The sequence below is a fragment of the Pantherophis guttatus genome, chromosome 4 (assembly GCF_059756535.1).
Source record: "Pantherophis guttatus breed Tessera chromosome 4, ASM5975653v1, whole genome shotgun sequence".
Classification (NCBI taxonomy): Eukaryota; Metazoa; Chordata; class Lepidosauria; order Squamata; family Colubridae; genus Pantherophis; species Pantherophis guttatus.
The window spans coordinates 7,585,813-7,612,200 of record NC_142066.1 but is presented as its reverse complement, the minus strand read 5'-3'; the positions used below and the strand labels follow the sequence as shown (position 1 = coordinate 7,612,200).

The window sequence follows — 26,388 nt, the reverse complement described above, 5'->3', positions numbered from 1 at the left end:
TCTTACTAGGGCTTTATAGAATGGTATTAGTACCTCACATGATCTTGAAACTTCCTCAATTATTGAATGTCCCTGGATACACACTTCATATAATTTGGCAATGTAGTTTCAGGAAAGAGTGCTAAGTAGTAGACCTTAAACCATGCAGAACATCTTAACACGAACCTAAGCTTAACTTTTGATTCTCATGAATTATTCCAAAACAACAATAAGAGTAAGAATTTTCTTCTCAACCCCTTCCAAACATACTTGTGGAATCTTGAAGAATCTTCCAATTTCAGCTATATAAAATGATGTATCGAAACCCAATCCTCCAATGATGGCCATGAGATTCTTCTGGCTATCACATTTGTAGTTAGGGGCCAATTCCTGGGATTTGAAAAGCAGATCCAGAGTGGTGCGATAGGTCATCCTTGGGCTGAAGTAACTGTCATAGATGTGGAACCCAAGAGTGACGTTAGGTAAGATCTGGGAGTCCTCATTGATTTCCTTCACAGCAAAGGCCAAAGCAAGGACGTGCTGATAGAATTTGCTGATTACACTGCAAATAATTTAAATTACCCAGTTCAGAAAGGAAGGCGACAGTTTGCATAATTGCATCATTTATTTATTTATTTTATTTATTTTACTATTCATATTTCTATGCCGCCCAGTCTCCGAGGACTCTGGGCGGCTTATAACAAAGACAGTATACTAAATAGCATATTGCCCCCAACAATCTGGGTCCTCATTTTACCCACCTCGGAAGGATGGAAGGCTGAGTCAACCTTGAGCTGGTGAGATTTGATCCGCTGATCTGTTGAACTAGCAGTCAGCTGAAGTAGCTGCAGTACTGCACCCTAACCACTGCGCCACCTCGGCTTTTCCATGTGAATAACAAACATTCCTATATCTAGTGGAAATAGGAAAATAATAGGCTTTCTAAAATGCTCAATAATTTGAACAACATTCTAATTTACTTTTTCCACAGTATTTCCATGTTTGCAACAAGGATGAACTACTAGAAATAAAAACAGTACTTTTATTCAAGTTATCACTTTTATTTGCTACCATTTCCCCCCCACACAAAATAGGGTATGAACAAACCCAACAGGTATGAGTCATTTATTGTATGTATGAGGAGTCCTTGGTGCTCTCTGAGCTTGCTTGTTTTCTCGCAGACATTTCATTACCCTAACAAGGTAACATCATCAGTTCTAGTCCTAGGATTGATGATGTTACTTAGTCAGGGTAGCACTTGAACTGATGATGTTACCTAGTTAGGTAAATGAAACGTTTCCAAGAAAACAAGCAAGCTCAGAGAGCACCAAGGACCTCTCCTTTCAACCCTGAGCTACAAATATTCTCTTTTATTGGTATTGTATGTGTGTTTTGTGAAAAGTGACAATGCAGAATTTTTTTAAAAATTGTCTTAAGCTCACTAAGTGTTCTTCAAATGATTTCAAAACCAAATGCACTGGTACAGTATCTCATCAAATTTGCAGATGACACCAAGCTGGCAGGAATAGCCACCACTCCAGAAGATAGACTCAAGATACAGAAGGATCTTGACAGACTTGAACATTGGGCGGTATCTAACAAAATGAAAATCAATGGTGAAAAAAGTAAGGTTCTACATTTAGGCAAGAAAAACAAAATGCACAGGTACCGTATATGTGGTACCTTGCTCAATAATAGTAACTGTGAGAGGAATCTTGGAGTCCTAGTAGACAATCATTTAAATAGGAGCCAGCTGTGTGCAGCAGCTGCCAAAAAAGCCAACACAGTTCTAGGCTGCATAAACAGAGGGATAGGATCGAAATCATGTGAAGTGTTAATACCACTTTATAAGGCCTTGGTAAGGCCACACTTGGAATATTGCATTCAGTTTTGGTCGCCACAAAGTAAGAAAAGATGTGGAGACTCTAGAAAGAATGCAGAGAAGAGCAACAAAGATGATTAGGGGACTGGAGGCTAGACCATAAGAAGAACGGTTGCAGGAACTGGATATGTCTAGTTTTAATGAAAAGAAGGACTAGGGGAGACATGATAGCAGAGTTCCAATATCTCAGGGGTTGCCACAAAGAAGAGGAAGTCAAGCTATTCTCCAACCTACCTGAGGGTAAGACAAGAAGCAATGGGTGGAAACTAATCAAGGAGAGCAGCAATTTAGAACTAAGAAGAAATTTCCTGACAGTTAGAACAATTCATCAGTGGAACAACTTGCCTCAAGAAGTTGTGAATGTTCCAACACTGGAAGTTTTTAAGAAGATGTTGGATAACCATTCGTCTGAAGTGATGTAGGGTTTCCTGCCTAAGCAGGGGGTTGGACTAGAAGACCTCCAAGGTCCTTTCCAACTCTGTTATTCTATATTCTTGCACCAAAGTTTTGTGCATTTGATGACAAACACTTTAACGTGAAGAATTTTACTTGATTTCTTTTCCCACAACTATAAACATTTGAAAGACAGAGAAGGCTTAGATAACAGATGGAGCCTACATTTATGCTGAAACACTTTTGCTCCTATAAGCAGTTTTGAGGAAATTAAGTAAGATTAGAAAAAGCAATAAACATCCTTACAGTGGTAAGTCATAAGGTTTTATACAAGGATGTTCCTTAAATTTAATTTCATAAAAATTGTAAAAGATGTGGGACACCATCCCACCAATGACGAGGTCACCAAGCTGGTACCACTCATGTGGAACAGGGAAAGCATCACTTGCAGGGCAGCTCAGAGTCACTATTTTCTTCACCAGGAACAGCAAAAGGTGCAACATATTGACTTTATTGTTACAGGCAAAATGTTTCTGTCTTCCATCCTATCCCATAGGAAAGTTTGTATTATTTCAATGGTTAATCCATTGATTAATTCAAAAGTTACAGTATATCTAAGAGTGCATCTAATCAGAAAATCCACCGTTGTTATTTGAAGATCTATGAGAGTGTAAATTTGTTTTTCAGTAGCATCAGGATTTGAACAGATATTCTGGGAGAGGGGAACAGAGCGCAAATGACTCTGACACAACCATGATAACCAACCCGTGTGCCAATATTGTTGTGGTTCGAGTATTACTTTATAATCATACAGATCTGTTGATTGTTGTTGAATTGAAATAGCCTTCTGTGAAGTCTTTGTCTAGTTAAAAAAAATCTGGTGATTCCTGTAGGAGGTAATTGTTTTGTTTTTGGTCAGAGAAGACACGGCTGAAGTTATTATTATTTTTTAGTTGCTAACTTCTACATGCCTATACAGTTGCATATAAAATGTATAGGGAAGGTTGGCAATGCAAAATAAACATGGTTTTTGAAATTCGTATTATTTTTCACGGCCAAGAAATTAAAAGATGCTTGCTCCTAGGGAGGAAAGCTATGGTCAATCTAGACAGCATACTAAAAAGCAGAGACATCACCCTGCCAACAAAAGTGTTGGCCATAGTCAAGGCTATGGTTTTCCCAGTTGCAATGTATGGTTGTGAAAGTTGGACCATAAGGAGGACTGAGTGCCTGTGAGGGATCTCACGAAGATCGATGGTTCATTGAGGGCGCTTCCAAGAAAAGGCAGCATGCAAGAATGCAATCAAGTTAAATCTTTATTTAGGAATAAAGTAGAGAAAATGAGTTCCCTGGCATGGAGGCATCCATGCCTGGATTGAGCCCATGGATCATGCCCGTAGGAAACTAGAACAGGAGCCAAAAAGCAGCCCCTGTGCAGGGGTTCTTATGGGGGTCCTTGGCCCCTCCCTTACCAAGGTGTGTGAGGGGGCTGGAAGGCCAATAACTCTCCCCAATGGGGCTGCAGGGGCCGGAGCCCCTTGACCCACCAGTGGGATCAAAGGTGCCTCTTTGCTCCCATCTGGTGGCCTTTTAAGAAACTGCCATGGCTGGCACAAAACACCTAACAGTGCCAAAGAATCGAGGCTTTTGAACTATGGTGCTGGAGAAGACTCCTGTGAGTCCCTTGGACTGCAAGGTGATGAAACCGGTCAGTCCTAAAGGAGATCAACCCTGACTGCTCTTTAGAAGGCCAGATCCTGAAGATGAAACTCAAATACCTAATGAGAAGGAAGAACTCACTGGAGAAGAGCCTAATGCTGGGAAAGATTGAGGGCAAAAAAAGAAGGGGACGACAGAGAATGAAGTGGCTGGATGGAGTCACTGAAGCAGTCGGCGTGAGCTTAAATGGACTCCAGATGATGGTGGAGGAATGTTGTCCATGGGGTTGCACTGGGTCGGACACGACTTCACAACTAACAACAACAACCCAGTTCATGTCTCCCCTAGACCTTCTCTTCACTAGACTAGCCATGACCAGTTTCTGTAACTGTTCTTCATATGTTTTAATCTCCAGTCCCCTAATCATCTTTGTTGCTGTTCTCTGCACTCGTTCTAGAGTCTCCACATCTTTTTTCAACCTTTACCACATCCATTCATCTCTTTTTGGTCCAATTTGGCTGGACTTTAATTTTGTTTTCTCCATTTCTTCCCATTCTCTTTTTTCCTAGGTGAAGGTTTCCTTTGCACATATGTGCTACTCTACTTCCTGACTCTAGGAGGCGGTGCTCATCTCCATTTCAAAGCCGAAGAGCCAGCCCTGTCCGAAGACGTCTCTGTGGTCATGTGCCTGGCATGACTAAATGCCAAAGGTGCACGGAACGCTGTTAGCTTCCCACCAAAGGTGGTCCCTATTTTTCTACTTGCATTTTTTATGTACTTTCAAACTGCTAGATTGGTAGAAGCTGGGACAAGTAACGGGGGCTTACCCTGTTACCCAGCACTAGGGATTCAAACTGCTGAACTGCCAACCTTTCGATAGACAAGCTCAGCGTCTTAGCCACTGAGCCACCACGTCCCCTTTTTTTCCTAGCAGCCCCCTAAACGAAAATTCTCAGTTGCTTTTCATTTCAACTATTTACTCAAGATGAGAGAACATGGTCAAACAGAGTTCAAACAGATGATGGGAACAGTGGTACAGGGAATATATTGATGGACTTTGGTGGCCAAGAGGTTGAACTGGTTACAGCATTGAAGAACAGTGATTTCTAGTACTTCCTCAGGTCTTTGTAAGAGTTGTGGTGGTGCAGTGGTTAGAATGCAGTATTGCAGGCTAATTCTGCCAACTGTCAGCAGTTCGATTCTTATTGGCTCAAGGTTGACTCACCCTTCCATAGTTCCAAGATCAGTAAAATAAGGACCCAGATTCTTGGGGCCAATATGCTGACTCTATAAACTTCTTAGAGAGGGCTATAAACCATTGTGAAGTGGTATGTAAGTCTAAGTGCTATTGCTATTGTTATCTTTTCTTTGAAATCTCTGTCCCTTCACTCAATTTTGGATATTAGGCCAGAGGCAATTTCACTACTACTACACATAAATCAAGAATGTTATTAGTAGGGTGACACAATGATTAGATAAGTATGACATATGGGAGATCTGGGGAAATTAGTCATATGAAAATGCAAGAGAACCAAATACCAGGAAGCGGAACTTCCCACCTGCGTTCCTAGATTAGCTCTATTTTGTGAGTAGCTACTGAAACAACAGAAGCCAGAGAAAGGAAGTCCAGAAATGAAAGAAGCCTTCCCATCTGATCCTTATTCTTCTTTTTGCACTCGAGTCAAAGCAAGGGTTGGACAAGATGACCTACAAGATTCCTTCCAACTCTGTTAATCTGCTAAACTCTTGCTAAACTCCTGCTCAGCATTCCAACCACTTGAGCCACTGTGCTTCAACTACAGTTCTTTAAAATGTATGATTATGGACTCAAAATGAACCAAGCCCTTTCCAAAACACTTTATAATAGAAGATAATAAGTATGGAGATGTTTGCTGAAAGAACTGAATGGGTGACATAAGGCTGGGAAAGTATCACTTTTCCTACAGGCATTCGGGTTGGATTGTGGATTGCGACATGAAAAAGAAGGAAGGAAGGAAGGAAGGAAGGAAGGAAGGAAGGAAGGAAGGAAGGAAGGAAGGAAGGAAGGAAGACTTTCCCTGGACTCTGTTAAAGAACAGAAAGCAATTGAACCTTGCTTTCTATGAGTTACTTTATAGCTTGCTGGGCCTATGCAAATATCATCGTGAAATTAGTCCCTTTAAAAGCAGGCCTTCATATTGAATCTCTACATTATCCTCAAATAGTCTGTGTGAAACTGGAGATTTGGTCAACAAAATCGCTATGAATATGAGTATCCAATTACAGAAGGAGGAGGAGGAGGAGGAGGAGGAGGAGGAGGAGGAGGAGGAGGAGGAGGAGGCGGCAAAGCAAGGCAAGGCAAGAAACAATGGATGGAAATTAATCAAGAGGAGAAGCAACCTGGAATTAAGGAGAAACTTCCTAACAGTGGGAACAATGAACCAGTTGGAATAGTTGTGGTACTTCATCACTGGAGGTTTTTAAGAAGAGGCTGGACAGCCACTTGTCTCAAATTGGACAGGGTCTCCTGATTGAGCAGGGGGTTGGACTAGAAGACCAAAAAGATCCCTTCTAGCTCTATTCTAACTAACTGTTTGAACATCAAAACAGTGAACTCAGCCACTAAAATTCAGCCTAAGGTGAAGATAACAAAACCAACTCTACAAAAATCCAACCAGCTCCACTAGAATGAATTAAGACTGATTATTCATGTGAATTTTAATAAGACATAAGCAACATGCATAGTCTTTAATGGCATGGGAATGACATGCTTTTGTGTAGCTCAGTGGTGAAATGTAAAAATTGTTACTACCAGTTCTGTGGGCGTGGCTTGGTGGGGGGGGTGTTAATGTGACTGGGTGGGCGTGGCCACCTTTTTTTTTTAAACTTTTAAAAGCATTTTTTCTACAACCTCTTCGGCCGCAGAGGTTGTAAAAAAAATGCTTTTAAAAAGCTCTGACGATCCCAGCTGAGTTGCCTGATCGTCAGAGGCTTTTAAAAACTTTTTTTTCTACAACTTCTTCAGGCAAGGAGGTTGTAGAAAAAAATGCTTTTTAAAAAAAGGGAGGGGTATAGTTTGGATCACAATGTCCTTAAATCAAAAATCAAAAGAAATGAAAAATGGGAGTGCAAAGAAAAGTAGCTGAGGTGGGACACAGGTATAATAGCTGTCTGAGATGAGCTAGAGGGAGTTGGACTGCTTTATCTTTAATATCAGTTCCAACCCAACTCTAAGATTTAGATCAGAAATACATGATATGAATTTTTTAAAAACTCTTTCTTACTTCCCACAGTAGAAGCCTATGCATAAACCTATGTCCATTTAGAAAATTGAATTTGAATTATAGAGAGACCCGAATGAAAGGAATACACTTGATTGCAAGGCTCCCAAATATCAGGTTCATTCCCTGAAATTCAACTTAAATCAATTTTTGAACAGGTGAAATTTTCACATATTTTATTTTATTCATTTTGTCAAGCAGGTATAAGTATAAACATAATTATGAATACATGGAATGGATATGAATAAAATACATGAAATGGATACGAATAAAAGGAGACAATAGGACAGGGACGGTAGGAACGGTGGTGTGCTTATGGATGCCCTCTTGGGAATGGGGTGAGGTCCACAGTAGACAGTCTAAGGTTAGAGTTATGGGGGTTTGGGGAAGAAACTACAGAGTCAGGCAGTGCATTCCAGGCATTGACCATTCTGTTATTGAAGTCGTATTTTCTGCAATCGAGTTTGGAACGGTTTACCTTAAGTTTGTATCTATTGTGTGATTGTGTATTGTTGTGGTTGAAGCTGAAGTAGTTATTGACAGGTAGGACATTGTAGCAGATAATTTTATGTACCATGCTTAGGTCAGACCAAAGGCGTTGTAGTTCTAAATTGTCTAAGCCCAAAATTTGGAGTCTGATGGCATAAGGTATTCTGTTGTGAACAGAGGAGTGGAGGACTCTTCTCGTGAAATATCTCTGGACTCTCTCAATTGTACTAATGTTCAGTATGCAGTTGGGTTCCAGACAGATGAGCTGTATTCGAGAATTTGTCTAGCAAATGTTTTGTATGCTCTAAGTTCAATTGATCAGCAACAGAAAATAGCTCTAGCTACTTCAGTAGGTACTTCAATTCATTTTTCCATTTTATTAAAATGTGGTAACATATTATTTAAATGAGATCCTTAAGTAATTATCACTGGGACTTTCTATTCTAATTGAGCCATGGTGGTGCAGTGGTTAGAGTGCAGTATTGCAGGCTACTTCTGCTGCCTGCCGGCTGCCTGCAGTTTGGCAGTTCAAATCTCACCAGGCTCAAGGCTGACTCAGCCTTCCATCCTTCCGAAGTGGGTAAAATGAGGACCCAGATTGATGGGGGCAGTATGCTGACTCTGTAAACCGCTTAGAGAGGGTTGTAAAGCACTGTCAAGCAGTATATACAGTAAGTCTGAGTGCTATTGCTATTGCTATTCATTTTTACTAGCAGTTTTTTCTAGTGAGAAAAAACACATGGAATGCTAATTCCTCTTTATGAGGTGCTTCCTGTGTTTTATGATACCTGTAAGTGTTTAGTCTCTGCCGAAGAATTCGAGCCGGACGAGAGTACCATAAAGGGCTGATTGAAAGCAGATTGAAAGTATGAAAAACCATGAAAATGTCTCTGCAAACTTTGGACATAGTTTAAGACAATAACTGAAATACACTAATAGCAACCAAAAAAGTTACATTATGATAGTGAAATTCAACAGGTGTGTTGAAAGGGACAAAGGATTAGGTTGAAGAATCTTGGAATCTAGTGAAATTGCAGGAAAATGAGCATTTATTTTGAAATGAGCAATAATATATCTTAATAATCAAAAATATTCTACATAAATTGTTCTTTAATTATATATTTCCTGAGAATAGCAAACTGTCTTTCTATTCCTTTTTTTCAGGAATTTCTCTGAACCAAAAATATCACACAATATGCTAATTCTTCTTTATGAGTTGCTCCCTGTGGTTGAGCTGTGGCCGCAAAATAATGATGTAGCATTTTGGCAAAAATATGCATCCCAGTAATGCAGCACTGGAGGACAAGATGGAGAAGACCTCCACAGCTACCATGGCTTTGCCTTTTGTGCTCAGATAGGCTGGAAAGAAGGAGATCCACACACTGCAAAAGGCCAACATGCTGAAGGTGATGAACTTGGCTTCATTAAAACTATCAGGTAATTTACGGGCAAGGAAAGCCACAATAAAGCTGGCGATGGCCAACATTCCCATGTAGCCCAAGACACAATAAAAGAAGAAAGATGACCCCTCATTGCATTGTAAAATCATTTCTTGGAGCGCTGAGTGCTTGTCCAACTCAGGGAATGGAGGTGATGTTGACAACCAAAGGATACAAATACATACCTGGAAGAGAGAGCAGGAAAGGACAGTAGAAAGAGCCAATCTTTTCCCCACCCATTTCCTCATCTGAGATCCTGGTTTAGTGGCCATGAAAGCAACAACCACGGTGATGGTTTTGGCCAGGACACTAGAAATGGCCACTGAGAAGGTGATACCAAATGTTGATTGTCGGAGAAGGCAGGTCAGTTTGCCAGGTTGGCTGAGGAAGAGCAAAGAGGAGAGAAAACATATTTGAAGAGAGACAAGGAGGGTGTAGGTGAGTGACCGATTGTTGGCTTTGACAATGGGAGTATCCCTGTGCTTAATAAAAGTTCCAAGTACCCAAGATGTCAAGAAGAAGAAACAAAGAGCTGCTGAGGCTGAACCAATTCCTAAAGTTTCTTCAAAGGTTAAAAACACTATTGGTTTCAGGATACATCCATTCTTTTCTTCATTTGGATAATGATCTTCTGAACACTCAAGACAGTCATCCATATCTGGGAAGAAAAATCAAGGAAATTTGTCATCTAGGCATTCCAACTTATTGAAAAATAGTTTCTGAGTGGGTATTATTCATTTTGAATTGTTTCCACTCATGTTTCTATCAATATGCAGGATTTTTTTTTTCATTGTTTCATTTAGCATTGTCATCAATGGAAATTCAGTGGGAATGGTACTTATTCTTTCAAGTTCAGTTGTTTCAAGAATTTTTAAATGTATTTTATTATAGACAATCCGACCTTTCCCCATAATTAAAGTTGTGAGTGCTCTACAGGGGTGGGTTTCACTTACCATTACCACTGGTGTATCACCCTCCCACCTGCTCGTTTTGCATGCCCGTGCTGTCCGCACATGCGCCTGGCCTTTTGGGCATGCACTTTGCTCACTCATACACCTTCTGCACATGCCTAAATAGCCCGATATTGAGTTGAGGCAGGTGGGCGGGTAGGTGGGTCCACCTGCATTCGCTGCTACCGGTTCGTCTGAACCGGTGCGAACCGGCTGAATCCCACCTCTGGTGCTCTACTGTATCACTGGAGGATTTTAGGAAGAGGCTGTACACCCACTTGTCATAAATGATATCGGGCTTCCTGCTCAAGCAAGGGTTGGACTGGGAAAGTTCATCCCTTCCAACTCTGTCATTCTATGTTCTAAAGAGCCTTGGTACTACAGGGGTTTAAGGCACCCTGTTATTAAGCTTATTAAGACCAGCTGCCTGCAATTACTGCAGGGTTCGAATCTCGCCAAGGCTCAAGGTTGACTCAGCCTTCCATCCTTTCTAAGGTAGGTGAAATGAGGACCCAGTTTGTGGGGGCAATAAGCTGACTTTGTATAAATATACAAAAGGATGAAGGCTATTGCTGAGCACATTGTAAGCCGCCCTGAGTCTCCGGAGAAGGGCGGCATATAAATCAAATTAAAAAAAAAAAATTAATGCCCAATCTACTCCACCACATTTTAAATGGCTGCTGGATCTCCCACTCAAATAGTAAATATGCTTACTTGGACTTAAAAGGGTTATATTTCATCACAGGTGATGAAGATAGAATAGATTAGAATAGAATAGAATAGAATAGAATAGAATAGAATAGAATAGAATAGAATAGAATAGAATAGAATAGAATAGAATAACCTGAATAGGGGCCTTGGAGGTCTTCCAGTCCAACCCCCTGCTTAGGCAGGAAACCATACAGCACTTCAGACAAATGGTTATTCAATATCTTCTTAAAAACTTCCAGTGTTTGAGCATTCACAACTTCTGGAGGCAAGTTGTTCCACTGATGAATTGTTCTAACTGTCAGGAAATTTCTCCTTAGTTCTAAGTTGCTTCTCTCCTTGATTAGTTTCCACCCATTGTTTCTGTCTTACCCTCAGGTGCTTTGCATAATAGTTTGACTCCCTCTTCTTTGTGGCAGCCCCTGAGATATTGGAAGGCTGCTATCATGTCTCCCCTAGTCCTTCTTTTCATTAAACTAGACATACCCAGTTCCTGCATATGTTTTAGCCTCCAGTCCCCTAATCATCTTTGTTGCTCTTCTCTGCATTCTTTCTTGAGTCTCCACATATTAATACAGATGATAATGTAAGTCAGGTAACACCAAGATACTTTTTAAAAAGTGCTTAATATATCCCGAATTTATAAAAATCATGATAATTTGTTTGCTGAGTGAAGAACTTTGACGAAATGAACAACTAACGCAAAGGAGTGTCTACGGAGATTCCCAGTTCATGGTTGTCCCAGGTGGTTTTTTAAAAAGTGAACTGAACTTTTCCTTTCTTTTTCCTTGAAGAGGTTTTGCTTCTTATCCAAGAAGCTTCTTCAGTTCTGTTTACAACAGTTTACAACAAACTAAAGAGGCTTCTTGGATGAGAAGCAAAACATCTTCACGAAAAAATAAAGAAAGTCCAATTGCCTTTTGGAAAACCACCTTTGGGATAATGCAAATAAGGTTGACCATGTGAAAAGTAAATACATAATGGCTAGGAATATGATTATTAACTAACTTGTTGGGTTGGCAATATATAAACCATCAATGTATGTTTGCATTATATTGTATTGTATTGCATAGCTTTAAGACTGCTGTATTGCACCATACTATGTACAGATTGGTTAACTCTATTGCCAATGTCCTTAAGAGGGAGCTAGAAACAGGAGCTTGTTCTCTGATATCTCTATCTAACTTACTGTCTTACTGTTTGCAACTCTAGAAGAACTGTTTACTGTGTATGATTAATACAACTGGTATGAAGACTTTATTTATTGGACTGTGTAAACTATAACACAACTCAGTGTATCTGTGTGGTGACTGTGCTTATTCATAACTACTCTCAACCACTTTCATGTGCACACCCTTGCTACTCAAGGGTTATTTCTTAACAATAATTATAGATATAAAATCTATCGCTCAATGGATATGTGTGTGTATGTGTATGTACACACATACAGGCATACATACACACAAACACATACAAACACATTTACATTTAAAGGAAAGAGTATCTGGCAGAATTTTATGGGCAATGTTTCTTAAACAACAGATTGTGATGCACAGGTAAAGAAATGATAGTTCACCTTGAAGCAGGGGTGAAATCCAGCAAGTTCTAACAAGTTCTGGAGAACTGGTAGCGGAAATTTTGAGTAGTTCGGAGAACCAGCAAATACCACCTCTGGCTGGGCCCAGAGTAGGGTGGGAATGGAGATTTTGCAACATCCTTCCCCCAGGAGGGGAGGGAATGGAGACTTTGCAGTATCCTTCCCCTGCCACACCCAACAAGCCACACCCACAGAACCGGTAAGGAATAAAATTGGATTTCATCCCGGCCCTGAAGGACTCATAAAACTACTAATTATATGAAGCTTGTTACACTTTGCTGGACTGTGTATAATGGAAAATTTGGTGGAATATCCAACTTACCAGTCTGATTTGAAATCTTTCCTTCTGGGCAGGGAACACAGTCGTAGCAACAGAATGGTTTTCCTTCAAAATCTTTCTTCCAGTATCCAGGGGAGCAATGATCATTACACTGAGAAAATGGAAGAACCTGGTGATAAACATAAATGCTTTTGAAAAGGGAGGTTTTTAAAACAGTTCCAAATTACCTGCTTTGTGGAAAAAAAGAATACTTGCCTTCCAAAAGGATTACTGAATCTTATCTAGTTGGATTTATGCTATCCTTTAAAAAGATGTTGAAATTACAAAGGTTGTGCAACAGGAATCAGTAAATAAATTAGTGTGGCATGAACCTTATGGAAACAATGTGACTCCTGTGATTTCAAGGGGAAATTCAAATATGAAAATCTGGCTTTTCCTTGTAATATTTTTTTAAAATTGTAAATGCTTGATCATGGACAGCATTTGTACAAAATATGCCATTTTCTCCAGTCAAAAACCAAAATTAGATTTCAAAAGAGACTATGTTCAATATATGGGATTGTGGTACAGTCAATTAAATGTGACCCCCCCACCCATGATTTCAAATGGAAATGCAATATGGAAATATAAATATCTGTAATGTCCTTGTCAACTCGTAAAGCATCCCTGGCCTGCTCTCGAGTTGCTATAGGCAAGGGGAATGGGAAACTGACAAAGCAGCATGGCAGCCAAAAACAGAAGTACATTCCAGACATATCTCTCTCAAGGCTGTCTCTCAGGGTTACCAACAGTGGCTGGAGGGGAGTGATCTCTACAGCCTGCAAAATTGTTCTGTTGGCAAATGTGATTAATGACACACCCTGGAGGGAGTGGGGAAACAGGGTCCTGATTGGGGTGTTACTTACGTGGGGTCAGAGTTGGCTTCACTTGCTACTATACTTGGAAGAGCTTTGATGGTGCAGTGGACTAAACTGCTGCTGTTTGTTCGGTCCCCGTCCCACACACACACCCCCACAGACGGCCCGGAGTTAATAAGCCACATGACAAAGTCTTTGAAGATAAAGCTGGCAGCAACCGAGTGGCTAGCTGCCAATTCAGACTTTACTCACACAAAACAAAGATTAGACTGCAAGCATTCCAATAAAGCAGGCAAAGTTTCAGCAATACAAGGATTAGTCCAAATGCAGTCCGACAAGGCAGGCAGAAGTCCAGTAACGCAGAGATCATGGATTATTTCTAGTTTTTGCTCGTCACAAACTGAACCGGCCACCACACCCACATTTATACCCTGTGGGGTATGGTCCAGTGACTCAGCTAATCTCTGGCACGCCTTCCCCTCTGCTGCGCACGCTTCTCCCTGCGCCACTATCGAGGATCCAGCCAGCACTTATCTCCTTCGTCGCTGTCCACCTGTGGCTGCGGGGACGTGCTTGGCTCTGGGCCTATCTCTTGGCCTTCGGTGTCCTCCGGAGGCATTGCCAGAGAGGAGGGTCCTGGAGAGGGAGGCCTTGCCAACTCCTCTCCCTCGCTCTCAGAGTCTGCATCTGTCGATAGCCCAGGCTCAGGCAACAGAGCCACAACACTGTTAAATTAGTACTTAGCTGCCAGCTGCCTGCAATTACTGAGAGTTCAATTCTCAAGGTTGACTCAGCCTTCCATCCTTTCGAGGTAGGTAAAATGAGGACCCAGTTTGTGGGGGCAATAAGCTGACCTTGTATAAAATAGAACACCGCTCAGGGGTGGTCCAAAAAGCCCTACTAAACAGGTATATACAAAAGTATGAAGGCTATTGCTTAATGCATTGTAAGGCACCCTGAGTCTCCGGGGAACGGTGGTATATATAAATCAAACTAATAATAAATAATATTCATATTTCAATACTAAATATATATAACATCTTTCTCTTTCAGTAGTAAGAAACAAATGGGAAACCATACGATTGTAAAAATGAAATGATTAATAATTTAGTATCTTTGAAATCTAAATAATGACAAGTTTTTCTCTTTTTTTGAATTTTTGTAGAAATGAATAAATTGTGATTTGGAGGATTATATGGGCAAAACTATTTGTTTTATTGGGAGAGTTTAATGAGTAACATAAGAGGGGAAATTATTTGGTTTATTACTATTGGCAAATATAACTAATTGACTTGTAAGAAATTGGATTGCATGAAAATAATTGGAAGATTTATGTTCATACTGATTAATATACAAAAAAAAGATAGTTATATAATTAACTGATTTATACTCAAATGTTGGATTTATATTCAACAATTGTAATGTTACATAACCAACCAATGTGAAGATAGATATAAAAATAGATGACAATAATATAGATAGAAGCGAAAAATTGAATTTGATTAAGATTAAGATTAGAGATGAGAATGAACGGTACTATTGGGTTTTTTTTAAAAAAAATTAGGTAAGGAATACCTATGGCAAAAAGGAAATATAGAAATTGTAAATTTAATTGAAATGACAAAATATTGTTTAAACTTGTGAACCGGCCAAACACTCTGTTCAAAGAAAATGCATTGTATGTTTGTATGTGTGTTTGTCTAAAAAAAATAAAAACAACTTTTATATATAAAAAAAGAGTTGGCTTTACTTGGAACATGCCAGCATGAAGCTCCTAATAAATAACTCGATTACTTTTGAAGCTTGGCTCGAGGCTCATGATTTAATTAGATCATCCATCAGAACCCTGACAGTCCTTTTATCAATTTGGGTAAATGCTGGAACATGGTCAGCATTTCTACAGAATATAGGTATTTTTTTTTATTTCAGAAAGAGAAATTAGATTTATAAAGACATGATGTCTTAGTTTAAAGTCTTCTTCCTGGTATCATAATGGATCTCAATATAGTCTATTAAATGTGCCCTTACCTGATTAAAAGCTGGATGCCAGACAATCCTGTCTTCATCAATGAATAATTCCTTCCCTTTTGGAGCATGAGGACCTACGTTTCCAACTCTAACTCTCTGAAAGGATCTGTTTGGAAAAGGGATGAAATTAATGATGTCGAATCCACCCATTGCTTCTCCTTTGTCATTCAGGAATATTGTCTCTCCGGCTGAATTGTTAAAAGAAATGCCTTGAAGAAATGAATGGAGCTAATTGACAGAGAATGAAAAAGAGAGGGAGTTGAAAGGATAATAATGGAGAATAGACCATCATATTCAGGTTTTGTTCACATATTCTTCCCATTTTTGTAACAATTATCAAATGAATAAAACTAGAAATAGATCGTAAATATTGCATGTATATGTACAGATCATCATCTTCTTTTAACAGTCCCATAATCCCTTGCAGGGTGGAATCTGGGCAACTGAATGGAACTGAGTGTTTACTGGCTGGATGCCCTTCCTGTCACCAATGCGGAGTTTTGTTCAGCAGATATATTCTCATTGTGGTCAGACAGAGAGAAATATCTGCCTCTACCTAGGATCGAACTCACAGCCTCCTGATTGTGAGGCGAGAGCTCCACCTCTAGGCCACCGCACCACTCATGTATATGTACAGATCTATTCTATTATTAAATACATATTATTTTGGGGAATGATAAAAAGCAACATCAAAGAACCAAAGCAGTCTCTTGAAGATGATGTAAAATCACTATTTTTTTTTAAAAAAAGAAACAATTAAATCTAGACAGTATCTGATCTTATCCTCATCTTTTCCTTCTTTAATTGGTACCCATCTATTTTGAAACCCGGGACGGACAAATTTGATGAAGACACAACTGAAAAGGAGTCCATCTCATACATTCCTCTTGAGTTGTGATAGTAACAGAATGCTCATTTACTCCACCTTAAAAGTTCTATTTTTCTACTATTCTCAACTATTAACCTTCTCATCGTTCCCATCACCCATCTTCTTCCACTTATGACTGTATGACTGTAACCTTGTTGCTTAAATCCTTACAATTTATACTGATTGTTTCTTAATATGATTTGATAGCTTATTTGTACCCTATAGCTATCATTAAGTTTGTACCTTATGATTCTTGATGAACGTATCTTGTCTTTTTATGTACACTGAGAGCATATGCACCAAAGACAAATTCCTTGTATGTCCAATCACACTTGAACAATAAAGAATTATGTTCTGTTCTGTTCTGTTCTGTTCTGTTCTGTTCTGTTCTGTTCTGTTCTATTCTATTCTATTCTATTCATGAGCGAAAGAGAAGTAACTTGGGTATTGGTTATTTTGGGAGATGCCAAAATGGAAGTGATCAAGTGACTTCATTTTAACCCTCTCTTTCTGTGCAAACCATGATGAGTTCCTACATAAACCCTATTAACATCATTATCCTTTAATTGTGATTTAATATTAATCATGGTTTATATAGTAGCTTCTCAATGATCATAGATTAGCTTCTCAATGATCATAGATTAACTTGATTCTACAAGAATAAAATAGAAAGACTTTCGACACTGGGTTGGAAACATGATTCTACATCAAAATGCTCTTTACAATAAAAATAGACAAACAAACCCTGTCCAATGCAGAGAGAATACCTGCCAAGCTTGCAGATCTGGAAAGTCAGTTTTTTTACCCTTCATAGTTTTTCTCCTATTGAACCCTGGCATGAGTAGAGCTTGCAAAGCATGAGCCACAGCATAAACAGAATTGTAGACACTGTAGCTTTGGCCAGTCATTTCCATTTCAAAGAAAGGTCCAGGAAGATCCTCCAGCTTCATCTCCTCAGTACACTGAGTATTGTCCATTCCTTGTAATTCTGGTTTTGGAAAAGAACAATCAAATGATTGTTCCCAAACATTCTGCCGAAACCCATCTCTTTTGTCTGAAAGAGGATTTATGGTCTGAAGAAACTCCTTGAAACCTGCAACTGCTGTTGAATGAACAGTGAAGGAAAGGGCCCCATGGAACGTCTGGAGATCCCACGTGATTTGAAGGCCTGATAATACAAAATCAATCTGTGCAGTCATGATCCACACCTTTCTAAACAATGCAATTTCCTTGCTTTCGGGATCTAGTGGAAAAGTATCAGCTTTGAGAGTCATTATTATTGATGATTCTCCATAGAGAAGAATTGTATTGGTTTTGCTATTCATCAAATTAAGGAAAGTACTAGTTATTTGACGATAAAGTTCTTGGTAGTGTTCCAAATTGACAACTGGTGAAAGCCTTTGTATGTATGATGAGCAGATGCCATTCTGTGAAAGTAAGGGCTCCATTTTCTGTAAGAAATTTTCTCCATTGTTGTTATTTACAGCAAAAATACCAACCCATGTCCAGCTGAAGTGATGAAGCAGTTGGACAATCCCAATGTACTGATGGTCCTCTTTTGGGACCATGAAATAAAGTGAAGATCGCTTACTGGTCTGAAATTCCTCTTGGGCTAATGAGCCGTAGGTCAGCTAAAAGAAAGCAGAATAATATTCTGTTCAGTTGTTAGCTCTTGATGTGATTTTTCCATTTCAAGGAATCATGACATGTATCTAAGGAAGTGTCAGCACTGCCTCTGCTTAGAATTCTTTATTGGCCAAGTGTTATTAGACGCACAAGGAATTTGTCTCCAGTGCATAAGCACAGTATACATACAACAATAGGGATAGATCATTATCATAGTCATTGTAAAAATTCATTCATCATAAAACATTAGATATAAACAGTGGTGGGTTGCTACAGGTTCACCCCGGATTGGGTGAACCTGTAGCGGCACTGGTGGGAGGCTCCGCTCACACGCCTGGACATCTCTGTGCATGCACATGAGTGCGCGCACACCCATGAGCACCAAAAAGTTCAATTTTGAGTGGCTGAAATTCAAACCCACTATTGGATACAACACTTAGTGATAGTCATGGGTACTAAATAAACAATCAATATAAATCATACTAGGATACTAAGTAATCGGTATAAATTGTAAGATACAAGCAATTTAGTTATAGTCATAAGCAGATAAGGTGATAGGTAATAGGGAAGATGAGAATAATGCTGCCTTTCTAGATAGTTTGACAGTGTTGTGGGAATTAGTTGTTTAGCAGAGTGATGGCATGGGGGAAAAACTATCCTTGTGTCTAGTTATTCTGTTGTGCAGTACCCTATAGCGTTGTTTTGAGGGTAGAAGTTAAAACAGTTTATGTCCAGGATGTGAGGGGTCTGTAGATATTTTCACAGCCCTCTTTCTGGATTGTATACAGGTCCTCAATGAAAGGCAGATTGGTAGCCATTGTTTTTTCTGCAGTTCTAATTATCCTCTGAAGTCTGTGTCTGTCTTGTTGGGTTGCAGAGCCAAACCAGACAGTTCTAGAGGTGCAGATGACAGATTCAATAATTCCTCTGTAGAACTGAATCAACAGCTCCTTGGGCAGCCTGAGTTTCCTGAGTTGGCTGCCTCTGCTTCGACTCCTAAGTTAAACGATCCTTGTTTCCATTTGTTGCAAAAGGTACAGTTTTATTAGAAGTCAAGAGAATTACAGTAGAGCAAAGCCAGAACTGAGGTTTGTTTGCCAAAATCTCTAAGTTTAACTTCCCTCCCCTGTATCACTTCCCACTGTTGGTTTCCCATTGTCCAATCATATACAATTGAAGTGTTTTGGAAACAATCAATCAATCAGAATAGAGCTGGTCATCTTCTAGTCCAAAACCCTGCTCAAGGAGGAGACCTTATACAATATGAGATAAGTGGCTGTCCAGTCTCTGTCAAGGTTCCAGGTAATACATCCCATTCAATAAGAACTCCCAGGCAGGCGTATTCCTCAAAGAACATTTTATTGGGATATATCAAATTGGCAAAGACTTAATTTAATTTAATTTAATTTAATTATTTCAATTTATATGCCGCCTTTCTCTGAAGACTCAGGGCCGCTTACAATGCGTTCAAAAAACCATTATAAAAACATTTAAAAATTAAAACATTAAAACCCATTCACACCATTCACGGCCGGATCTCACACGATCGCAACAGCGAGATCAACGGCCCCAGGCCTACCGGAAAAGCCAGGTCTTCACCGCTTTTGGGAAGGCCAATAGGGTGGGGGTGGTCCGGATCTCAGGAGGTAACTGGTTCCAGAGACTTGATGGAAAACCGGTTCTAAGTTCTCACCAGTTTTACACTCAATTAAAAGCAAAAATTTGTCACTTCCCCCCCGAATCACATGGTCCAATGAGCATGTAGTCCAGTTGCTAGGTGACCTCACCTGCACCAACATCCTTGATTTCCAGGGGAAAGAATTTTATTTAGGCTACAATACCCCAGCTATCTCTATACCCCACTCCCTGGCCCCTTAGCTCCAGGCTGTGTCAGCCCTGAAGCAGTGAGAAGAGAAATCTCCATAGAGAAAAGCTACAAGGAAAAAATGGCCACAGTTAGGCTAACTTCAGGGTTAACAGTCTCTTCTGAAAAGGGTCTCTTCCACTGGGTCTCTTCCACTGGGTCTTGCCGGTATGCAACTGAATGCCATTCCCAGCTGTCTGACCTTGAGTAGTTATGGTGAATAGTTAGTCTTCCCACCCACCCAACTCCTAAACAGCTTCTTCCACTGACAGTTCATGACAGACTGGCACTGAGCAATAGCAATGTGCAGGTTGTTGTTGCTGTTAGTTGAGAAGTCATGTCTGACCCATTGTGACCCCATGGACAACGTTCCTCCATGCCTTCCTGTCCTCTACCATCTTCTGGAGTCCATTTAGGCTCATGCCTACTGCTTCAGTGACTCCATCCAGCCACCTTGTCGTCCCCTTCTTCCTTTGCCCTCAAACGTTCCCAGCATTAGGCTCTTCTCCAGTGAGTCCTTCCTTCTCATTAGGTGGCCAAAGTATTTCAGTTTCCTCTTCAGGATCTGGCCTTCCAAAGAGCAGTCAGGGTTGATCTCCTCTAGGACTGACTGGTTTGATTGCCTTGCAGTGCAAGGAACTTGCAAGAGTCTTCTCCAGCACCATACTTCAAAAGCCTCAATTATTTGGCACTCAGCCTTTCTTTTGGTCAAACTTTCACAGCCATGCATTGCAACTGGGAAAACCATAGCCTTGACTATACACACTTCTGTTGGCAGGATGATGTCTCTGCTTTTTAGTATGCTGTCTAGATTTGCCATGGCTTTCCTCCCCAGGAGCAAGCTTCTTTTAATTTCTTGGCTGTAGTCCTCATCTGCGGTGATCTTGGAGCGCAGGAAAATAAAATCTGTCACTACCTCTACTCTTCCTCATCTATTTGCCAGGAATTGAGAGGGTGGATGCCATGTGCAGGTGGGAGATGGCAATTCTGACAGGAATGTTTTTTTTTTCCTGGAATTCCTCTAAATATAGGATGGAATTTCCTGGAATCATTTCAAACACATATAATAGATCAATGGTTTTTAATAGGAGCAGAGAGAACTATATTAAATGTTCCCTTAGATATGGATGATCCTGAATATTTTGGGACATTCACTTCTAGGTTTGCATTGTAGTTTCCCCCAAAAAGTGCTAAGTACTCTATCTTACATCCTACAGAAATTTGAAATATAAATCTAAGTCTTATAACTGATGATCAGGAATTATGCCATAATAACAAACAAAAAAAAAAAAACACATATAGAATTTTTCTCCCCAGCCATACATATTTACCTGTGGAATCTTGAAGGAACTTACAATTTCATCCATATAATGTGAAGTAGCAGAACCTAACCCTCCAATGATGGCCATGAGATTCTTCTGGTTATCACATTTGTAGTTTGGATAAAATTCCTGAGATTTGAAAAGCAAATCCAGAGTGGTGCGATAGGTCATCCTAGGATTGTGATAACTGTCATAGATGTGGAACCCAAGGGTGACGTTAGGTAAGATCTGAGGGTCCTCATTGATCTTCTTCACAGCAAAGGCCAAGGCAAGGATGTGCTGGTAGAATTTGATTATTACACTACAAATAATTTAAATAAACCCATTGAAAAAAGTGACAATTATTGTAAGGCGACATTACTTCTCTATGAATAAAAATCCATTCTGGCTCTGTTGGAGCTAGGAACATAATAGCCTTTCTAAAAAAGTCAATGATTTACCCAAAGTTCAAATTGATCTTTTTTTTCCATAGTATTCCCATGATTTGCAACGCCTATCTACTCCCAAATATTTTGTACTTTTTAGACAGTTTGCAATTATTGCTTGCAACAGTGATGTATTATAACAAATAAAATTAGTTACTGCTTTTTTTTTTAAGGTACCCCATTTATTTCTCCCAGTTTAGCACAAAAAAGAATATGAATTGATTCAGGAGGTGTTATTTGTTGTATGTTTTGTTAGGACCCTGTGCTACTGTGAACAGCATTATTGTAAGCAATCTCTGTGAATGGCAGAAGGTCAGCTCCATTGGACTGCTGGTAGTTCGATTAGCACCTCAAGTACTGTTCTACCATGGAGTTTAATCTCTCTGCTCCCCCATTGGTGCTCAGATGGAATGCCGAGCTAAGGCCCTGAGACTATCCTTACACTCACTAAATGTTCTTCCAAAACATATTACACCAAAGTGTCATTCATTTCATGAGAAAGACTTTAATGTGATGTAAAAAACAACAACAACCCAATCTATTTCTACCCCACGACTACATTTATTTGAAACATGGAGAATGTTTAGATTCCATATGGAACTACTTCTACTTCAGAGTAAAATGAACTTTTACTCATTTAAGCAATTTTTGAAAATCTGATTAAGATTAGAAAAAGGGGGGGAAATCCTACATTGGTAAGTCAAAAGGTTCCACAGAGGGATGCTCCTTAAATTCAGTTTCATAACTGTGGTAAATGATGTGAGACAATATCCCACCGATGACAAGATCACCAGGATGGTACCACTCGTGTGGGACAGCCAAAACATCATTTTCAGGGCAGCTGAGAGCAATTACTTTGTGTCCCAAGAACATCAGAAGGAACAACATCTTCTCTGTTTATTAAAGCTGAAAATATATGTGTTTTCCATCCTATGCATAGAGAAGCGTAGATTCCAATGATTAATCAAATGATTAATCCAAGGTTTAGATCTGGGAAGGCAACTAAATGAGAAGATCTATCATTTTCTAACGGAAGATCCAAGTGAGTCAAAGTTGTATCTTGTTTTATCACTGGGGTTTCAATAGATACTGTGGCAGAAGAAAAGAAGGGAGAGATCTTGAAGAAATGAATCTAACAGACCCCTTATTCCCTCTTGTGCCAAACTCCCTGGGGTTCAAGAACAACTTTATAACCTAATATATACCTTGGTGATTGTTCATTTAAATACCCTTCTTTGCCCTCTTTGATGTTTTGAAGTACCTAGGAAAATTATCTTATAGAGATAATTATTTTGTTTTTGGGTGAGAAAATAAGCGACTTGTTCAACTCTTTTTGAAACAAGCAAATGCCAAAAATGTTGTATCAGTGAGCTTAGTGATATGAAACAGGCTTAATTAATCTAGAGTTTTTTCTTTCTTTCTTTTTTTTTTTTGAAATTTTTCTTTATTTTATTTCTCATAAACATGTCTTAAATTTTCAGTCTCTTATTCATTGTTAATCATACTTATTCTATTTTAACTATCATATTAGTTCATTCTTCATCCTAAAAAATTTGAGTATACTCAGGGTTGCTCTTCTACTATTCCATCTCCCTTATTTAACAACAATCCTTCTTCTCCTTCTCCTTTCTTTTCCTTCCCTCCCTTCTTCTATCCTCTTCTACTTTCTTCTTTCTTCCTCTCCTTCCTCTTTGCTACTTCCCCTTCCTTCTAGAGTTTTTTCTTCAAATTGTACTGTACATGTCAAACTGGAGGAAATTCATTTAAAAATATACTATGAATTTCTTGCTGTTTTTCTGTTAAATATTTTTTTAATGTTTTATATCACATATTCCATTTCTATGTTTTACAGTATGTTTTCTAGGTGTCTGAAGTGTTAACATATAAACATCATCATAATCATTATAATCATATATATCAGTGGTGGGTTCCTCCTGGTTCGGCCCGGTTCGGCCGAGCCGGTAGCGGTGACGATATGATGTCACCGAACAGGTTCTCTTTGTTCGGAAGCTGGGCCCTTCCCCCACCTGCATTATTCTTACCTTTTATTTGGTTCCTTCCCCAATCTATTCGCTGCCTCCTGAATCCCAGCTGATCGGCTAGAAGGAAAAAAAACCTGTTTAAACTCTTGCCGCGGGGCTTCAAAGGGCTGCCCTACAGCTGATCAGTGTTAAAAGACAGTGTGGTGGTAGACCAGTGTGCTCGAAAAACAAATGGGTAGACCAGTGCCTCCAAAAACAAATGGGTAGACCGGAACGCTCCAAGAACAAATGGGTAGACCGGTACAGCTCTGCAAGTAGTTAAAAGCCTGGTAGACCAGTACCTCTGCTAAATCCTAAATAATTTCACATGACCATCAAACCATGGCCACAAAATAAGCCACACCCACAAAACTGATAGTAAAAAATGTTAGAACCCACCCCTGATATATACATAAACATATATGCGATAATATCAATCATTATTGAAAAGTTTACTATTTTCCACTATAGTATTGATTATATAACCATCAAAATATTTACTCATCAGTTTTTCTTTCTCATGTAGTCCATATTTCTCATAAATCCACTGTTCTAACCTCAGTATCTGTCAATTAACTATTTGTAGAATAGTTCCCATGTTATAAAATATTCTGAGTCTTCTTTTCCTTTGATTTTTAGCTATCCATTTCTGCACATTCCAGAATTGTTTTGATTATATCATCATCTATAGAGGTTTGTGGATTTTTCCTGTATTGTGCATATACAGTCCTGGCTGCTGTTAGGAAATATAAAATTAAATATGTGTTACTCTTATTATAGTTTCCTGGGAGCATGCCCAGCAAGAATGTCTCATGTTTCAAATCTATGTGTTGTTTTGTCATTGTTTCCAACCATGTGTGTATTTTCTTCCAGTATTTTTTTTGCTTTGGGACATGTCCACCACATATGCTGTTTTTCTCTTCTCTGATAGCCATGCCAAAATCTACCATCTTCTATATCCAGTGAAACACTCACATTTTTTTCTGAGTCCAATTCAAGGTGTCAGTTATCACCTTTAAAGTCCCAATTGCATCAACACATCTCACCCAGTCGAGCTCGGTATCAGTTGAATAAGGAATTTTGATTGGTGGGATCTAAGAAGAGGGCCTTTCCTCCCATTTTACCTCCAGAACTGAGGCAAGATTCCATTCTTACAGTTTTCCCAAAGTGTGTTAAAGTCTGGCTTTGACAATGAGCATGGGGGCAGATTAATAGATTAAGAGAGTTGGAAGGGACCTTGTGGGTCATCTAGTCCAACCCCCCATCCAAGCAGACCTTACACCTTTTTTGACAGATGGCAGTTCAGTCTCTTCTTGAGAGCTTCCAGTGATGAAGCTCCACAACTTCTGAAGGCAACTTCTGTTCCGTTGGTTGATTGTGCTCACTGTCAGAAAATTTCTCCTTATTTCTAGGTTGAATCTCTCCTTGTTCAGTTTCCATCCATTATTCCTTGTCTGGACTTCAGGTGCTTTGGAAAAGAGCTTGACACCCTCCTCTCTGGGGCAGCCCCACAAATATTGAAAGACTGCTATCCTGTCTCCCCTGGTCCTTCTCTTCACTAGACTAGCCACGCCCAGTTCCTGCAACCGTTCTTCGTATGTTTTAGCCTCCAGTCCCCTAATCATCCTGGTTACTCTAAAAGTATGTTGCAGCTCTGGGGATGCTTGGTGGTCAGAGGATACTCCTGCTGTCCTGTTAACTTCCTTCCCTTCAAGTTTTAAATTGATGTATTTTTCCATGTAAGATTTAACTTGTTAATCCATTTTAAGCTATGGTTTTTAGTCATGTTTTATTACATAGGGAAAACAGCCCAGAGTCACTTAGGTGAGCCGGATGGTGTAGGTAAAGGTAAAGGTGGAGCCTGAGTGGCGTAGGAGGCTAATGCCTCCTAAGGCAGCATTTAACATCCAGCTGCCTGCAATTACTGCAGGTTCGAATCTCGCCAAGGCTCAAGGTTGACTCAGCCTTCCATCCTTTCTAAGGTAGGTAAATTGAGGACCCGGTTTGTGGGGGCAATAAGCTGACTTTGTATAAAATATACAAAAGTATGAAGGCTGTTGCTTAGCACATTGTAAGCCGCCCTGAGTCTCCGGAGAAGGGTGGCATATAAATCAAATTAAAAAAAAAAAAAGGTAAAGGTTCCCCTCACACATACGTGCTAGTCGTTCCCGACTCTAGGGGGCCATGCTCAAATAAAGCTGAAGAGCCAGCGCTGTCTGAAGACATCTCTATGGTCATGTGGCAGGCACTGAGGTATAACTTGTATCATCAGTGCCTGAAACTGTAAGACCAGGGCAAAATCTCAATTTGCTCTATAAAGTTACTGGTGCCTCCATCACTGACTTTAAGTATGGCTGGGACTGGGTCCGTCAGCCTCCAGGACACGGCTTAGAATGGATTGCCAGAATCTTCCCCATGATGGGAGCAAGGCTTTTTCACTTTCTCTTCAACGCTGCATTACCATTTCTTCAGACAACTCCAAGATGAGTTTTCCCTTCAGTTGAACTCCCTATCAGCTGCTGACACTGCTGTGTGTTACTGTGCCCGAAGTCCACACTGACTAATTTTGCTTGCTCTTCTGAGCAAAAACAGGAAGTTGATAGTGACTGTACATTTCTGTTCCATCCAGCAGGTCAACATTCAGACAGCAAAAGCATATGAAATACTAGAGGAAGAACATCAAGATGATGCCAGTGGCATTCAGCTCAAGATGAACACAATAAAACCCATTCTAGTATCCC

At 39.7% G+C, this 26,388-nt stretch overlaps 1 protein-coding gene across 1 annotated transcript; it reads right to left on the bottom strand.

Moving 5' to 3' along the window:
• Positions 1-8,694: 8,694 nt before the first annotated feature.
• LOC117656330 (vomeronasal type-2 receptor 26-like) lies at positions 8,695-22,514 on the bottom strand. The gene is made up of 4 exons (XM_087893228.1): positions 22,318-22,514; positions 21,211-21,502; positions 12,679-12,787; positions 8,695-9,759 (listed from the first exon to the last, which is right to left on the bottom strand). Exons 1-4 carry the CDS (start codon positions 22,512-22,514, stop codon positions 8,861-8,863), a joined length of 1,497 nt encoding a protein of 498 aa, XP_087749354.1. The 3' UTR covers positions 8,695-8,860.
• Positions 22,515-26,388: the final 3,874 nt, after the last annotated feature.

Excerpts from the sequence above, each read along its gene's own strand:
- LOC117656330 (XM_087893228.1), bottom strand. The coding sequence starts at position 22,514 with ATGTTGTTCCTTCTGATGTTCTTGGGACACAAAGTAATTGCTCTCAGC. Across the intron at positions 21,503-22,317 it reads GAACCTTTTGACTTACCAAT|TGTAATAATCAAATTCTACC; the intron begins GTAGGATTTCCC and ends AATTATTTGTAG. Across the intron at positions 12,788-21,210 it reads GTTCCTTCAAGATTCCACAG|TGTAATGATCATTGCTCCCC; the intron begins GTAAATATGTAT and ends CCATTTTCTCAG.